An 18,302-nucleotide genomic window follows, 5' to 3' on the forward strand; every position below is an offset into this window, starting at 1 on the left:
GCACCTTAATCAAGCTCTAACAGTATTTGCTATTTCTTAAACTGAAGTGTAACAAGTTCTTGTTGATTATCAAAAAAGAGATCACATGAATAATTAGTAAATCAAACAAAATTAATGTCGACCCTTCATCTTGAATCAAAATAAGAAAAATTACTTGGCAAATTTCATCTTTCCTTGACACAAGGTGAAACAATTCTGCGTTTCACAAATGAAGCAGTTGTAATCACTGGATGACAACTGGACTATAGAGAAAGAATAATATGAAGATGAGCTTAATGTGGCAAAAGCAGTTTGCAATATATCACAAATGTCTTGGAGTTCAGGTGGAGCCCTTGGTGATACATCAGGGGAGGAGAAGATTAAAATGAATAAAATAAGCTCTAAAGATGTATGAACGAAGTTTAGCATGGCCGGTGATGCAAAAGCCAGAGCTAGATATGATAAGTAGGTTAGGCAGAGTCTGTTAACTTGCAACCGGTGGAGAAACCAGAATAACTTAAACGCAGCTTCAGTAGGTGCTCCTCAAACTGAAGTGATCCTAATGGCATTCTAAGTGTCAGTGTAGAAGATAAGGTCATGGAAATCAAAAAAGAATAGATGACCATTACAAATGTAATGAGGAAATGAGCTAGGAGTGAATTAGGAATATGGTCAATGAGATATTGATACTAATAATGGTCTTGAAACTTATGCCTATACAACATGGGAAAATAAATAAATTAAATAAAAATCAGTGACAAAGACAAGCTCACTAACTACTTGGACGCTGAGGCAGTGTTTGGGAGCCAACAATACCATGAAATGAGATGACTAAAAATGTTACAAGAAGGAGAGGCAAGGGAAATAGCATACGGATGGATGCCACCATCTGTTTGGTTATGCAACAAAGGATTGAACTTTGGAGGGTAAAAAGAAGTTGAGTTTTGAGTGGCAAGGGAAGAACACCATGACCGACCATCCAATGCCATTTAAATCCCTTTCTCTATGGCTTCCAAGACCAAACACACTTTAAGTGCATTTGGTCATTTGCTTCCTGGTGATTCCCCCCCTTCACCATCCTACCAAGCATAGACACGGGAAAATTTTGAGGCTTCAAAGACACAAATTGTTCCTGATTCACATATCAGATGGCATGGAAAGACTTGGTGCTGAACAGAGTCAAGAGCAAACCATTTTATAGATTCTATTTAGAGCACACTAGTAACAGGCATCTAGCAGCAAGTTTCAATATTTAACATAATATAAAATTATCCTAGAAGGAAAAATTGTTAGGAACACATTCTTCAGAGGTAACTTCTATTGGAGTTTCTCTCATAACATGAGTCTTCAACAACAAGCTTAAACATCATATCCAACAGACAGGGCAAATGAGAGACTATACGAATGGCAATCACCTGCGGACAGGTGGTACACCCCTTCCAGGTGCAGCTCCACGGCCAGCAGCCTGAGCCTACATAAGCAACAATTTTCAGTTACACCGCATGTATTAAATCAACAAGCCCTTCAACTACAACAATTTAGAATAAATAACAGAATACAATAGAATGTGATAGTAATATATGGGGTGAAATAAAACAAAAATACAGAATGTAATAGATTCTCCATTCCATTGTTAGAATATCACAAGATAAAGTATGGAGAAATCCAATTGCCATACAATGGAAAAGGGGGGACCAAGAATGTCTCTAAATTATATGGTCTCAATCTACCTTCCATTCGATTCCATTAAAATTGGAGGGGAGATAAAAAGGATTGTATTCAATATCATTCTATCCTATCCTATCCTATCCTAATTTTAAATATACAAACAATGAGACCTAACACCATTCACCCCATTCCATTTTAATCCCATAACTTTCCCTCTATCCAAAGCATAGCAAGAGAGTGAGATCTATAAAAAGGAAAAGGAAAAATACCTTTGCTCGCATTGCAACTGCTCTGCCTCTACCAACACCCAGAGATGCACCCTTGCCCTACATGAGATTCAAAGGTGTAAAATGCCAATAACAACAAACAAAGTATTCAATCAAAACACAAAAATAAAATGTACCTTAATTCTTGCATCCAAGCGCTTAAACATTGGAGCATTTTTAAGCATGTCTGGTATGACCATAAACCTGCCCCCCCAAAAATCATAGCCTTAGTTCAAAAAATAGAATTAATATATCATTCAAACACGCAGCAACATATAGTAGATTCAATCCATCCAATATCCATACCTAACTTTGCTTCCTCGAATAAACACATGCTCAAGTTGCGATGTCCTTCCATCCTGAAGCAGGTCAAAGAAAACATCAGCCAAAAATTCAGTAAAAACTCACATTACGAAGCACATATTATTTAAAATATTTGCAATAACACTAAAAATTTCTTCAAATAAGTTTGTAACGGAGCATAAGATTATTGATTCGAAAAAAAAAATAGCGATGTTGGGGGAAAATGGTGAACCTTCGCAGTGTATGTGATACTCTCGAGTTGGCAGTTCCAGTTGTCCTCACACTCAATCATGCTGCCACGGTAGAGTTCTCCGCTTTTGAGCTCAACGGTGACAACGTGACCCGAAGCCTCGTGAAGAAGCTTCACTGGAATTCCCAAGCTTCTACTCATCTTCTTCTTCTCTCTTTCAACGAAAAACCCTAGGTAATGTACTTGATGACCCTGTGCAAAATAATTATAAACAACTACGCAAATTCAAAATATACAAAGAGGAGAAGGCGGCGAGAGGAGGATGCGAAGCTGCTTCGCGGTGGTGTCAGTGAGAAGCGAGAAGAATTGAAGAACGAAGACGAAGAGAGTAGAGAGAAATTCAGCCAATTAGGGTTTCGGATTTCCTTTTGGGCTTTAGGGTTTTTGTTTTGACCCAAAACGAACTCGCTCGTCCCGATGCAAAATACATTGGGTGTTTTTGTCATGAAATATATTGGGTTGAACCATCTTGTTTCAATTGTTCTGGTAATTAACCGAATTGGGCTCAGGTTCTTATCAAACTGGTTTGACCATCAGCTCCGGTCCAATTTCTAGAGCTATGTATATTAACTTAACGTAACAACTTACAAGTTAATCATGACCAAAAATAAGTAACAAGTTAACCAACGACCAAAAACACCTAGGACCACAAAAAACCATAACAAGTTATCAAAATATCTGACTCCAAAAAAAAAATATTAATAATGAGTAATATATAATTATAATCAACTGAAGTGATGAACGAAATCCAAATTCCAATTCTACTTGTTTAATATATGAGTTTAAGTTTAGGTTCACATTAAACTTGGTATGAAGAAGCAGAACCACCAAAATTTGGGGTCAAACAATCAAAAAAGTTCCTCACGTGGGTGGTTTTATTTGCAACAATAGAACTTCTTAAAAAGGATGGAGTCAGTTTTTTACCCCCAAGAGAGAAATGATTTTCATTAACAAAATGTATAAGTACATTTTATTAATCATAGATAGAAATAGAAGAAAATGAATGAGGCATTATACATAAGCCCAAATCAATTAGTTTGATGGCACAATGCCACAATAATATCTCTACTTTTTTTTATCAAAAAAATGGAGCTTAATGTGTCTCAAAATTTCAGTGGCACGAGAAAAACAACAAATTTCATAAATCCTCTTAGCAGTTAGCACCAACAGGCAACAAGGAAAATAGTGAAATAGATAAGATAAAATAAAATTTTCATAAAATGTTGGTGCAGACGTGCAGTGGGCCAACTGCAGCTAATTAAAACACATGTTGAGGAGTGAGGAGGACCACTGAATCTAATAGCCCTAAGCAACTCAAGAGTCACATTCTAATCAACCGATGCAATGATCCTTCAACAATTGCTGTGTTTGATTGGGAACTCACGCATTAAAGATTTGTTGGCTCCTGAAGGAAACAACATGTTTTGATTTGCAAAGTTCCAAGTTGCAATTGATGCCTTCGTCTCTGCCTTTGGAAGTTTTTTCACATTTCGGCCACTGAAATATCTTTTGCCAGTTAGACTTAATATATATAGCGTTTGTTGATTTATGACCTTGACTGCGAGTAAAGATTTAATGTAACAAAAAATATACTACTTACATAAATTTCAGTTACACATTGAATACACTATTAAAATAATATTTAAAAAATTCTGATACCCACAGAAATACACTAACGATAAAATAACTAATAGAATGAATAACATGACAAAACTTTTTTTTTTTTGGAATAATGGAGCTCAACATTAACATGAGAAACAGTGATGGATCCAATAAACTTTGTTAATAAAAACAAAATATATATAATATAATAATAATTTTTATAATAAAAATATTATGTTATATAAAAATTATTTATTAAATTATTTATTAATTATTATATTTTTTATATAAATATATGTATTGTTTAATTTATTTTTAATGTATATTTTGTATTTTCATATATTTTATATATGTAGTTATTATTTTTAATGTACATATAACATAATTATTATTATAAGTATATTTTATTATTGTAAAATATGATTAATTTGTAAAATATCTAATTTATAAATTAAATACTAAAATAATAATTTAAATAATAATATATAATTTAAAAATCTATTTTTTAAGTTTTATATTTTAAAAAAATTGAGTAATTTTTTCTCAATAATATAATTAAAATGTCTCTCTTTCTATATATATATAATAGTAAATAATTATTTAGAAATTCACTTCGTATATAATTAGAAGTCAATTCTTACTGATATTTACAATTGAAAAAGTTTTTTTCAATTAGTGCAGTTACTACGAAAAGAATTAAAGCTAATTTAAAAAAAAAATAATACTCTTTCAAGTCAATTTTTAAGAAAGAACACCAATCTCTTTTTTTTCGGTATCTCACAATATTCCTCAACCTGATAGGCTAATGATTATTCCACTGCGGTAATGAGCTCCATTTTAAGAATTTGCCAGTGGCCAATGAATTGCTGCATGTAAAAAGCGAGATTCAAATTTCCGACACTTGCTTAAGCGGAATAGTAAATTAACCACTAGACCAATCCAACTTAATTATACTAATCTCATTTAAATTGAGAATTAATTATTCTAATAGACATCTAATATAAAATTCTAAAATTGATTATTAAGTACTAAAAGTTGAATAAAAAAATATTATGAGATCAAATTTAATAATTTAATAAAAACAAATAAAAATTTATCATATTCTACTCAAAACAATTTTAAATTATAATAAAAACACTTATCCCCACAATAATATACATAAATTATCCGTCCTTGAGAACAAACTAAGAGGTTTCTGGCATTGTTAATTATTTTAAAACTATATAAACTCTAATTTTCCAAATCAATTCCCCAGTCTCCTCCCTCCTTTCCTAGTTCTATATCTCTCTTTAGTTCCAAATCAATTTCCTCGTTATCTTTGATTTCTTCAAATTCAATTCCCTTCCTCTAAGATAATAGAAAATCACACAAGACAAAAAAATTTACAAGATGAAAAATCAAAATTCCCAAATTAAGCAAATGAATTCTCTATTTCATGACATAATCTTTATTTCTAGCAACTGATCATGTTGATGAACAAAGAGATTTAGCATTTTTATGATTCAAGTATCATAATGAACTGAATGAATGAATATATAGTCTTAAAATAATAATGGCATACAAAGTGAGTGCACATATATTCCGAGAAAAAAAATTAAAAAGAATAAAGAAGGTTATGTACAGGTTAAAAATCAATTTTATGTATTTGTATATATATAAATATATTTATTATTTAATTTATTTTTAATATTTATTTTGTATTTATATATATATATATATATATATTTTATATTGATAATCAATTTTGTAATTAATTTTTTTATACACGTAACATGGTTGAAGAAGAATTAATCGAAGAACTTAAGAAAACACTCTTTTAAAACAGTTGGCTATTTTCGTAAAATTTAATAAAATTTTAAAATTATTTTATCATTCATATCTTTTAAAACTAATTTTATGGGCGTTATAATTTTTTAGATAATATTTTAGCAATTTATTATTTTTAAAATAAGAATGATTTTTATTATTATTCTAGTAGAACGAAAATTACGTCAACAAGTTTTAATTCAAATGCGTATTCTCTCTATTACGAGTTTGAGTCTCCTTATTTTTTGATTAAAAAAAGGACGGAAATTACAATTAGAATTAGAATTAGATATTAGACAATAGATAATTATTACTAAGTCAAAACCTTGAAAGGTCGTGGACAATAAAGATAGCAAATGGTTAGCTTTTCCCATTTCTCACCTACAAAATATACCATATTGCTCCTTTCCGATTTAAAGAATAAAGGCATGCCAAATGCAACCCTAAAAAAGAAACAATTACAAATTAAAGCACGCCAATCTTTTCTTTTGTGGTTGAGCATATCATGATATCATGCCTTTATTTTAAGCCAAGGGAACAAAATATAAGAACAAGGAAAACTGGAAAAGAATGTAACGCATGATTCGGAGGCCTATGGGCGTATCAAAGAAAAGAATGTAACGCACAGAAATAAAGTTGATAGATATTTGAAGATTTGTCTCACCTTCAATACTGTTTACGTAATGCTTGATATAGTTTCAAGTCTTATAAGATAAAATTCAATAACTAAATTATTTTAAAACCAAATAAAAATAATTTTAAAAGATTGAAATAATAACAATCTTTAAAAGATGATATTAGTTCAATAAAAATAACAAAAAAAGAAACGATTAAATATCGCAAATGACAAAAAGATTTGTATATTTGATCTAAATTTTTGTATAAATATTTACATAGTTATTCGAAAAGTATATAAAAAAAAAATCAAATAAAAATTGATCTCTAAATTATTATTTTTTTAGTCATTTGCGTAAAGATAAAAGTGCAAAAGAAAAATCCACATAGCATAAAATTAAAAAATGGTTAAGAACGGAACAATCTCATTATTCTAAAATTATTGCAAAGAACTATATTAAAATCTAATTTTAAAATTTTTTACCAATATGTTTTTATATTTAATTATTTTTATCAAGTTAATATTATATTATCTTCAAAACTTCTTTTGGTGTTTTTATTTTCTTTTGGAAATTTTTGCTCAGCGCTTATATCAAACACTTTAATATATGATAAATTTAACCTATTGAATTTTTGTTAACAAATATTATATTTACACACACCCAAAAAGCATAAACTTATCTCATTTATACTGAGATAAATAATACAAATTTCTCACTTATTTTATTTAAAAATAAAATAAGAGTAGATCAATCTCTAAAAAGATTAGGTTTAATTTATATGCTAAATAAATAGCAAAAAATTATTATTTTTCTCGTTAATAATATAAAGATTAAAATTATTAAAAAAGATGAGTAGTAAAAAAAAGAGAATATAGACGGTGGAAGAAGAGAATTTTTTAAAAAAGAGACACAGAGTGAAGTTTCCAACAACGCCGGAAAAAGATACAAGGGAGAGAGTGTTGAGGCGGGTGCTTTTGATGTCAAGAGAGAGGATTTTAGGAACTGGAAAAGGAGATTATGGATTAATGACTGCAAGTGGAGATGGTATCCAAAATGCTACATTTGTGGATAACAACCCAGAGATGGGAGGTGTAGGATCGATTGCTATTTCTAATGGGAATGGGTCTATGAAGATCTCTTTCAAGGACAAGGTGGTGGGATATCAAAGACCTCTAGGATTTTGAGAGTTGCAGAAAATCTCGTAGGGATAAGATGACTATTGGTGCGCGAAATTAGAATTCGCACTACTTCACTGGCAAGTGCACTGGATCATCCAAGTAATACCTCAGGTGAGTGAGGGTCGATCCCACGAAAATTGTTGGATTGAGCAAGTAATAGTTATTTTGCTGGACTTAGTCAGGCAAGCAGTAAAAGATGGTTGTTATGTAAAATGCATAAACAGTAAAATAGTAAATAAAGAAAGCAAATAAACAAGATGGAGTAAAATAATGATGAGAAAATAGTTAAGATCTTGGAGATGTTTACATTTTCGGATTACAATGTCTTACCAACTATTTTAACAATGAGTGATTCATTCTATGGCAAACCATAACTGATTAAAACCTAATCTCTTAGCGATTTAACCTCCTCTGATCTTACTAAAACGCCACAGACAAGGTTAGTTAATTCAGATCAGAGGATGAAATTCAGAAAACTAGTTTAGCGCCACAAAAACCTCAATTACCCAAAGCTAACCGGATTTTATGTCACATATCTAATTAGCCCAGGTAAATTACAGTTTATGACGAATGTTTTCAAGCTGTAGCTCAAGCGAGATAGCTCTCTCGAGAATTCTAGGAGCTCATGTAGAAAAAAGAGTCATACTCTCATTCCACCCCAAATTCATAAGATTAAGAACGAAAACAACACCTTACAATTGAATCATACATTAATTAAAATAGAAAAATAATAATCTTAATCCATAGAAATAAACAGAGCTCCTAACCTTAACCAGGAGGTTTAGTTGCTCATAACTTTACAAAGAAAATAGGTTTCTGAAAAGTGAAGAAGAAGATCTGATGTGATCTCCTCGATTTAGACCTCAGTGATCTCCTCCTTAAATACTAAATGCTAAACCTAAAAGATATTATTTTAAATTAAGAATTACAAAGATAAAATAAGATAAGCCTGAGAAGTGCTAAAATCCACGTGGAGGCCTAATAGCATGTGAAACGGACAGTAAGCTGGCGTTCAACGCCAGGATTGGACGTTGAATGCCAAGAGAGGAGTTGCGCTTCTGACTGCTTACCCCTTTGCTGGCATTGAACGCCAGGTTGGGCGTTCAGCGCTCAGGGAGAGTTGACAACATTTTTGTTTCTTGCTCCAGGCTTCTCCAAACTGCTCCGAATTTCACCTAAAACCATAAAAACACAGAAAAAAAACTCAAAGTAGCATCCAAAGGTGAATTTTGAACTAAAACATACTAAAACTTAATAAAATCTAACTAAAAACAATATAAAAATAATTAGAAAAATGGTATAAGATGCCCATGCATCACAACACCAAACTTAAACTGTTACTTGTCTTCAAACAACCAAAAACGAAATAGAACCAAATGGAAGAGAAAAATATATCAGGTTAGAGTTGTCATTCAAGCTAAAGTCTAATTACTGAATGGAGCTATTAACACTCTATTTTTGAATAGCTTTGGCATCTCACAATCCTTTGAAGCTAAAAAATATTGGCATCCTTTTAGAACTAGAATCCGAATGATATTATTGGTTCTTTTCTTTAAGATCTTGTTGATATTTGAACACAACTTTTATTTTCTTTTTAGTACTTTGCATCTTTGAGCCTAGCCGTAACTCTAAGGTAGCGTTTATTTTGAGGTATTGAGACAGAGACGGAGAGATTGAGACTCAGTATTATGTTTGTTGGTTCAAAGACTAGTACTAAAATTTCTGTTTCTGTCTCCAAAATTTCAGTATTTCAGTACCTCCCAAAAGTGGGGACACAGGAGACTAAAATTTTTAGAGATGGAGACTGAAACTTTAATAACATTTTATATCTAAAATACCCTCATTTCAATTAATTAATTCCAATTTTACCTTTTGTGCAAATTAAATTAGAGTTTAATTCTTGTTTCAATTTCTGTCTCCCATTTTGCACTAAACAGAATACTGAGATTTATTTCAATCTCTATCTCTTAGTCTCTGTCTCTCAGTCTTAATCTTCCTGTCTCTGTCTCTCCACCAAACGCTATCTAAGTGTTTTGTTCAAGTTTAACTTGATACATAAACACCACAAGCACTTAATTGGGGGAACCCTTTAGGTTCAACTTTTTACTTGCTTTTATTTCCAGACAGTGGTGCTCAGAGCTTTAAGCGTACTCTTTACAGCATTGGGTCATGACTTTAAGTGTTCAATCTCAAGGATTACTTAACACTTTCACACCACAAGCATATAGTTAGGAAAAACTACTCGTTTGAGCTTTTAGATCAATTTTGACCCTCCTAACCATTGATGCTCAAAGCCTTGGGCCTTTTTCTTTTGATTTTTTTCTTTTTATTTTCTTTTCTTTTTGCTGTTTGTTTTGCTTCAAGAATCATTCTTTTTAATTTTTCAGAGAATCAATAATACTTCTCTAAATTCCTGTTCCTCAAGAACCAATATGCTCAACTTCAATATCAAACATGCACAGTTAATTCATACATTCAGAAAATAGAGATAAGGCCACCATAGTGAAGTAATCAGAACAACTCATAATATAACTCAAGACCTTATGTATTTTACTACTTCATTTTTAATAGACTTTTCTTTTAAGCTTGATGAGAAATACATAAGACATCTTTAAATAAAACAAAAAATAAACTACTAAGCTAAAAAGAAAAGAGACCTAAGAGTGACCATGCAACTAGAATAGAGAATAGATAATAAATTGAAATACTAGAAAAACGAGATAAAATAGAAATAGGGAGAATGGAACTAGACCACCTCGTGATGACGGCTACCATTCCCTCTGGGGAATCCTCTGGAGCATTTAAGCTCCTCAATGTCACGTCCCTGCTTCCTCTGCTCCTCCATCAATCTCCTTTGATCTTCCATCATCTGATGGAGGATAGCAGACTGGTCCTGACGCTCCAGCCTCAACTGATCAACTAATGATGTCAGCCCCCCTAAAGATGTGGTCAACTGATTCCAATAGTCACGGAGAGGAAAGTACATCCCTTGAGGCATCTCCGGAATATCCTGTGGAGGTGGTGGAACTGGCTCTTGCTGTGATCCTTATGCGGGCTCCCTAGCGTGCTTCATACCCTTCCTTGTGATGGGTCTCTCCTTGTCAATCAGGGTATCTCCCTCTACGTGAGCTCCAGCTGTTGCACATAAGCGGTGAATGAGATGAAGGAATGTCAACCTTGCTTGAGTGGAGGGCTTGTCAGCTACTCTATAAATCTCTTAAGAGATCACCTCATGTACCTCCATCTCACTGCCGAGTATGATGCAGTGGATCATCACTGCTCTCTCAACTATAACCTCAGAGTGGTTACTCATAGGGATGATCGAATGTTGGATGAACTTTAACCATCCTCTAGCCACTAGCTTAAGGTAAAGCCTACCCAGTTGGTAAGGCTTAACTTGAGCGTCCCTCCTCCACTAAGCTTCAGGCATGCAGATATCAGCAAGAACTTGGTCCAGCCTTTGGTCAGTGTTGACCCTTCGAGTGTATGACTAAGGATCATTTCTTGGTTCTGGCAACTGTAACGCCACCCTCACACTCTCGGGGCTGAAATCTATGATATACCCTCTGACCATGGTGCGCAAGTTTTTCGGCTCTGGGTTCACGCTTGTATCTTGTTTCTTCGTGACCCAGGCGTTGGCATAGAATTCCTGCACCATCAACACCCCAACTTCAGACACAGAATTGGCCAGAATTTCCTAATCCCGTCTCAGAACTTGGTCCAAGATCTCCGAGTACCCATTGTCCTTCAGCCTAAAGGGGACTTCGGGAATCACCCTCTTCTTCCTCACCACATCATAAAAATGGTCTTAATGAGCCTTGGTGAGGAATCTCGTGGTCTCCCATGGCTCGGAAGTGGAAGTGGAAGCTTTTTCTTGAGGACTCTCCAGTTTTTGGTGCCATAGATGTAAGATATCAAAAGCAACAAGTGGAGCTTCCAACACCAAACTTAAAAATTTTGCTCGTTTCCGAACAAAGAGAAATACAAGAAAAGGAAAAATAAAGAAAATAGAAAGAGTAGAGCGAGGGGATAGGGTATAGAGGCTTCGGCCTTGGGGAGGGAAAAAAGGAAAAATGAAGAAAGAGAATGTGTATGGTGAAGAATGTGTAAGAGGGGAAGAGTAGTGAAAGTGTGTTAGAGGTGGATGAAGTGAGGAGTATTTATAGGAGTGGGGAGGGGTGGGTTCAGTCATGGGGAGGAAAAAATAGGGAGAATTTGAATTTGAATATGAATGGAGTTAGTGGGAAGAGAGATTGATGAGATTGATGAGAGGTTATTGGGTAGAGTAAAAGGTGGGGTGAGGGAATCAAGGGAATTGATGGGTGATGTGATGGATGAATGTGAATGGAAAAGTGGGTAAGAGGGGAGAGAGAAGGGATAAGAGTGAGTAAATAGTAAAGTGGTTGGTGGTGGGGAAGTATCCTTGGGCCAAAGACTTCAAATTTCAGCATGCTGCCTCCCCCCTGGGCATTCAGTGCTAGCTTTGGCGTTGAACGCCAAAGGGGGATCCCTTTTTTTTGGCGTTAAACGCCCTAGGGGGACCAAAAATTGGTCTTGAACTGCTCCTGTATAGACGTTAAATGCCCAAGCTTCCATCCCCCTTCTGGCACTGAACGCCAGTGCTGGTGCTCAATGCCAGCAAGAGGCATCCTCCAGGGTATTCTGTTTTTCTGCTATGCATTTCTGTTTCTGTTCTAAGTGCTACACATGATCACAAACGTTAGAAAAATGAGAAAAAACTATGAAAATCAATAGAAAATAAAGGGATATGAAATCAAATTCAAGTAAACTAAAATAGCATAAAAGAAAGTAAAAGTAAACTAGAATACGTATGGTTGGGTTGCCTCCCAACAAGTGCTTCTTTACTGTTATTAGCTTGACGGACAGCTCCTTTATGGAGGTTCATAGGGGCTCAGATCTTCACCCCTCATAGTGAACTTCCTTCCTGTACTCTCATGAATCAGTTCAACATGCTCCAAAGATAGAATCCGGTTCACAGTGTGTGGTATGACTGGACTTATTGTGAAGACTACTCTTATGCCAGGTGAGAAGTCTTCAGTTGGAATCTTCTTATTCCTCTAGTCTTTGGGTACTTTCTTCTTGGTTCCTCCTTCCTCAATGATTGGTGGTGAATGCCCAACACCAAACTTAGGTTTGATGTCAGGGGGGTTCTGTATGGCTTTGCACTGAGAGAGAAGGTTGAAACACTAAGTGCTATATTGTAATACCTCCTTTATTATAGAGAGAGTGATGGTTGGGCATCTTAAACATTATATGGTCCTCCCATAACCTCAGAATCAACTCTCATTTCTCAACATCTATCAAGGCCTTCCCAGTAGCTAGGAATGGCCTTCCTAGGATGATGGAGTCGTTCTTGTCCTCTCTAGTGTCAAGTATCACGAAGTTTGCAGAAAGGTAAAGGTTCTCAACCTTCACAAGGACATTCTCCACCATTCCATATGCTCGCTTCAGGGACTTGTCTGCTATCTCCAGTGAGATTCTTGTGGGATGCACCTCTTGGATCCCCAGTTTCTTCATCACAGAGAGATGTATCAAATTTATGCTTGATCCTAGGTCGCATAGTGCCTTCTCAAATGCAATGGTCCCTATAGTACAGGGAATTAGGAAGCTTCCGGAGATCCGGTATTTTGGAGGTAGCTTCTTTTGTACTAGAGCACTGCACTCCTTGGTCAATATGATGGATGGAAAAATGCTGGTTAAGAATTTCTAATAAAAAAAGTGTTGTCAGTACAGTATTAACCGATGAAATACCCACTATCAATTTAATTTGTGTCACAATTAAAATCAAATAACTGGGAGTAGAATTCCCAGGTTGTTTCCCAAAGAGTTGACACAAGGTGCAATTTTTGAAGTGGAGAACGGAAAAATAAATGGCGAGAAATTAAAGCAGCGATATAATTAATTCCAATTTTGTTATGTGGTTTATTTCTCTTTTTTTGGGGGGTTGTATTAATTTTCATTAAAAAAATTTAGAAAAAATTTGATAGAATGGCTTCAACCTTGTCAACCGAGAATGAGAAAATAAAATCTGGATAAATACCAATACCTATTACGGGTATAAGGATAGAAATCGAAATAAATAATTCTCGCGGAGTATTTGAAATAAGAGATTTTGGTTAAGAGAGATAATTAGAATTTCTACCCTTGTTGTCTTTCCCCAAGTGCAATAGTAAAAGTTTATTACTTCCACTCAGTTATCCTCTTGCAGTTACAAAAGAAGGTTAAGTGGGTAGCACTAACTCTAACTCACAAGTCCTAGTCACTTCCTAGGAAGGACTAGAGTCAGTAAAAATTGAGTTAGCCAGCAATTCTCAATTACGCTTGAGTATTACAACTCAAGGGTTTTCAATTAATCAACTCCTAAACCAAGTTGGGAGCTCTACTCCATTAACATGAATACCATTTTTACAAACATGTAAAAGGAGTAAATAGGAGACATGGTAATTAAAATTAAATTAATAAAATCAAATTTAGCACTGATAATTGATTAAAAGAAATTAAACAAGTAATAGAATTAAATATAAAAATAATTCATTGCATTAATAGAGTTCAAAAATAACAATATCCAAATATGAACACAGGGCAACTAAATGAAAAAGAGTAATTGAGTTATTAGAAAAGCAAAATATAGAGATGACGACTTCAATCGAAGGTAGTAGTAACTCTCTCAATATCCAATCCAAAGTAAAAGCTAAGAAATCAAAGAACCTTAGAGTGAAGTAGTGTTTCTCTCTCTAGAATTCAAAAAAACTAAGGCTAAACTAAAGTGAAGTGTGTCCTCAGTCTCAGCTATACCCCTGCCTCTAGTCTGCGTTTTTGGACTTGAAACTGGATCCAAATCAGTCCAAAAATCGCCCCCAGCGAGTTCTGATATGTGCAGCACGTGACGCTCTGTCACGCGTACGCATCGGCCACGCGTACACGTCGCTGGACTTCTGCGCTTGTTACGCGTACGCGTCGTTGTGAAATGCGCCAATTCACGCGCACGTGTTAGCCATGCGTGCGCGTCGCTCCTCGCTTCTAATCTCTTTAATTTCTTGTATTCCTTCCACTTTGACATGCCTCCTCTTCATTCTTTAAGCCATTCATGTCCTGTAAACCTGAAAACACTTTACAAACACATCACGACATTGAATGGTAATAAAGGAGAATTAAAAATTAACGATTTAAAGGCTTAGAAAGCAAGTTTTCAATCATGGAACAAAATTAGGAAGGATTTGTAAAACCATGCAGTTTACATGAATAAGTGTATGAATAATTGATAAAATCCACTCAATTTAGAACAAGATAAACCATAAAATAGTGGTTTATCAATCTCCCCACAGTTAAACATTAGCATGTCCTCATGCTAAGCTCAAGGAAACCAAAAGAGTGACGGAAGACAAAGGTGAGACATATGCAATGCAACCCATCTATATGAATGCAACTACATGCTAAAATGCTTCAACCTACTTGGTTAAAAGTAAATAAATTCTCCAAGACAAACATAAATAAATTCCACTAATTCAAATCACGCAATAAGATATAAGTAAACTGACAAGAAGAAAGTTCATGAAAGCCAGGAACACAGAATTGAGCATCGAATTCTCACTGGAAGTGTATGCACTCTAATCACTCTAGTGTTTGAGGGTCGAGTCTCTCGGTTCTCTACTAATCTTTCTCTCTAAGGCTTGCTTTTCTTATACCAATCAACACAACTAATGCACAAATACACATATCAAGAGGTCTTTTCAAGGGTTGTAATGGGATTAGGGTCAAGGTAGGAATGTATTTGGTTAAGTAGACTAAAATTCGAATCCTTGATTAACCTAAACTTCTCACATAGCCTAAGACATTCTAAGTCATTACAATGCAAAACCTAGCCATCCATTAACTATTTTTCCACAAATTCATGCACCTTGATATCTTTTAAGTCAAGTCATATGCATTAGTTCACTTATTAACCTTGGGGCATTTTGTCCCCCTTTTTTTATTTGCTCTTTTCTTTTTTTTTCTCTGTTCTCATTATTCATATATTTTTTTCTCTTTTTTTTTCAGTGAATTAATGTATATGATTAATGTGCTAGATGTATGAGCAAGTGTTCAAACTGTTTTCACATTTTCACATAAGAAAATAAAATACCCAATTCCTTAAACATGTATTCCCCATTTCAATTTTCCCACACTTAATTCATGTGCACCTCACTAGTCTAAACTAATCAAGGATTCAAATTAGAGACATTTATTGTTTTACGCTTAGAGTTAATGATGTGCTAAAATAAAGAATAAATGGGGTAAGATAGACTCAACATGGGTTGCAAAGGGTAATGATAGAGTAAGGCCATATGGATATGTGAGCTATAGTAAAACAAGGCCTCAATCACATACGTGTATGCATATATTAAACCATGAAAATATAGAATCAAGCAAGATATAGATCACAATTTTAGAGAGAACAACACACACCATAATAAAATATTGGTTGATAAAATACAACCAAACAAGTAGGCTCAAACATCTCACTAGTTTTGTGTGTTCGAGTTCTAAAATCATGTTCTAAATTAAATATCTTCAAACAAGTTTAACAAAAATTTTGATTCAAATTAGTGAAATGCTATAAAATAGTATCTTAAAAAAGAATTTATCACTCAACCAAGTAATACCTAAATGCAAGTAACTACTACTCATGCAAGTTATCCTATCTAACAAAAGAAAAATAAAATATTGGTGTTGAGAGAGAGAGAGAGATGTTACCTTCGGAAGTCAGTTACCGACCTCCCCACACTTAGGGCTTGGCACGGTCTTCCGTGCCATCAGTGATGAGCAAAGTGGGGTTGGGAGCATCACTTCCACTATTCGGCTCATCATGGCTCGCCATGCTGTCATATGAAGTGGAGTCCGGGGTATCGGTCTCTTTCGGAGGTAGGCGAGTGCTGAAAAGGAGCTCCTTCAAATAGTTGTATCAGCGCTTGTTACGGTGCTCTATTTGTTCAATCCGTCGGTCTTTCTGGTCGAACCTCTCAAGGACCTGAAGTAACAACTAATTGTGGAAGGTGCCTGTGGTGTGGATGATGGTGTGCATGGCATTTTTGGAGGTAGCTTCTTTTGTACTAGAACACTGTACTCCTTGGTCAGCACCACAGTTTCATCTCCCCTCAGGGCCATCTTCTCAAAAATTACACTTTTTAAACAGGCCATATAGAGGAGTTTTTTTTTCCAACACCTCAGCAAAAGAAATATTGACTTGTAACTTCTTGAGGATTGCCAAGAATTGAGCAATTTGCTCATCCCCGGTCTCCTTTTGCTCGTCTAGAAAGTGTTGTAATTTAGGCTCTTTCTTCTCTAAAGGGACATGTACAAGTGCACTTCTAGTCTCTTCTTGAGCCTTGTCCTCCTTCAAATCCTCAGCAGCTTGCTCTTCCTTGGTTTCGTCCTCCTTGTCCATAGTAAGAGCCTTGCACTCTTTTTTTTATTTACTTTTGTGTTGCTTAGAAGAGTGTTGGAGAGTATCCTCTTACTCAACTGACCCACTTGTATCTCTAAGTTTCGAATTGTACAAGGTAATAATCAGGCAATATTTTTAAGAGAGATACTTGCTACAATTAGATAAAAATTAAAAATTATGTTTTATTAACCTTTATGATTAATTCAATGGAGATACTTGCTCAATATATATATTATCTAAATAGTTAAAGAAGAGAAAAAAAAGATATAATACTAAATAAATAAATAATTGTCAAATAATATAGAGTAAAAATTTCGTATTCTATAAAAAATGTTATAATCTTCAATGTATTCATTATATAAAATAAGTAAGTTAAACTTATTATCAAAATTTAAACACAACTAAAAATATTATTGAAAGTGTAAAATTTTTAATAAATATTATTGTTGATTTATTCGTACCTAATTATTAATTATTTTATTATTTGTTTACAATAATTTTATATAGTTGATTAAAATAATTGTCATATTAAAAATAATATTTATTATTTACAGTTTTTTAACTTAATTTTTTTTTAGTTATACTGAGAGCAAATAAAAATAGAAATAAAAATAATTTAAAAACCGAAGAAAGAAAGAAACTTCATCTTCAAAAATTTTAAAATTATATATTAAAGAAGAATAGTCGTAATATATAAATTGAGACAATAATTTAAATTTAAATTAATCTAAAACTAATTTAATCAAATACTAATATTATAACTAAATTAATTAAATAATATTTAATCTATTTTAGTCCTTAGACACGTATAGATTAGAGTCATTCTCGTAGATTAAAATCATTCTCGTAACAACAACCAATTGAAACAACATCATAAGTTCAAACATTTAGAATTCGTGTAAATTCAAACCTTCCCTTTGTTAAATAAACTTTATCATCCGCTATCCATGCAATGCGATAAGATACAAAATTGCTACACCGAGAAACTAAGCTGACCTTTATTCCTCTCAATGGCATTGCATTGATGCAAAAAAAAAAAAAAACGATAAATTCTGAAAAAAATCATAATATGTTATAAAATTATTTTAATTATGAAAAGCTTAAAATAAGAAAATTTAAATATATTACTAATCCTTGAAATTGCATCTCTGAGTTTGACATGAATTTACTAAAACTTAGCTTAAATTG

The 18,302-nt window shown here is 33.7% G+C and overlaps 2 protein-coding genes across 2 annotated transcripts; both read right to left on the reverse strand.

The window, feature by feature from the left end:
* Positions 1-1,149: 1,149 nt before the first annotated feature.
* Positions 1,150-2,844, reverse strand: LOC130960394 (small nuclear ribonucleoprotein SmD3b-like). The gene is made up of 5 exons (XM_057885777.1): positions 2,449-2,844; positions 2,220-2,272; positions 2,051-2,117; positions 1,917-1,973; positions 1,150-1,450 (listed from the first exon to the last, which is right to left on the reverse strand). Exons 1-5 carry the CDS (start codon positions 2,605-2,607, stop codon positions 1,391-1,393), a joined length of 396 nt encoding a protein of 131 aa, XP_057741760.1. The 5' UTR covers positions 2,608-2,844; the 3' UTR covers positions 1,150-1,390.
* Positions 2,845-12,973: 10,129 nt separating this feature from the next.
* On the reverse strand, positions 12,974-17,114 carry LOC130963236 (uncharacterized). The gene is made up of 2 exons (XM_057889370.1): positions 16,893-17,114; positions 12,974-13,396 (listed from the first exon to the last, which is right to left on the reverse strand). The coding sequence occupies exons 1-2, from the start codon at positions 17,112-17,114 to the stop codon at positions 12,974-12,976; spliced, it is 645 nt and encodes a 214-aa protein (XP_057745353.1).
* Between the last annotated feature and the right edge of the window lie 1,188 nt (positions 17,115-18,302).

The sequence above is a fragment of the Arachis stenosperma genome, chromosome 2 (assembly GCF_014773155.1).
Source record: "Arachis stenosperma cultivar V10309 chromosome 2, arast.V10309.gnm1.PFL2, whole genome shotgun sequence".
In the NCBI taxonomy this organism is placed as follows: domain Eukaryota; kingdom Viridiplantae; phylum Streptophyta; class Magnoliopsida; order Fabales; family Fabaceae; genus Arachis; species Arachis stenosperma.

What these genes read in the sequence shown, in the direction of transcription:
- LOC130960394 (XM_057885777.1), bottom strand. Translation starts at nt 2,607, where the DNA reads ATGAGTAGAAGCTTGGGAATTCCAGTGAAGCTTCTTCACGAGGCTTCG. An exon ending in GTATCACATACACTGCGAAG is followed by an intron (nt 2,273 to 2,448) that starts GTTCACCATTTT and finishes GACCTGCTTCAG; the next exon opens with GATGGAAGGACATCGCAACT. An exon ending in ATTCGAGGAAGCAAAGTTAG is followed by an intron (nt 2,118 to 2,219) that starts GTATGGATATTG and finishes TTGGGGGGGCAG; the next exon opens with GTTTATGGTCATACCAGACA.
- LOC130963236 (XM_057889370.1), bottom strand. Translation starts at nt 17,114, where the DNA reads ATGGACAAGGAGGACGAAACCAAGGAAGAGCAAGCTGCTGAGGATTTG. An exon ending in TCAATATTTCTTTTGCTGAG is followed by an intron (nt 13,397 to 16,892) that starts GTGTTGGAAAAA and finishes TTTTTTTATTAG; the next exon opens with AAATTCTTAACCAGCATTTT.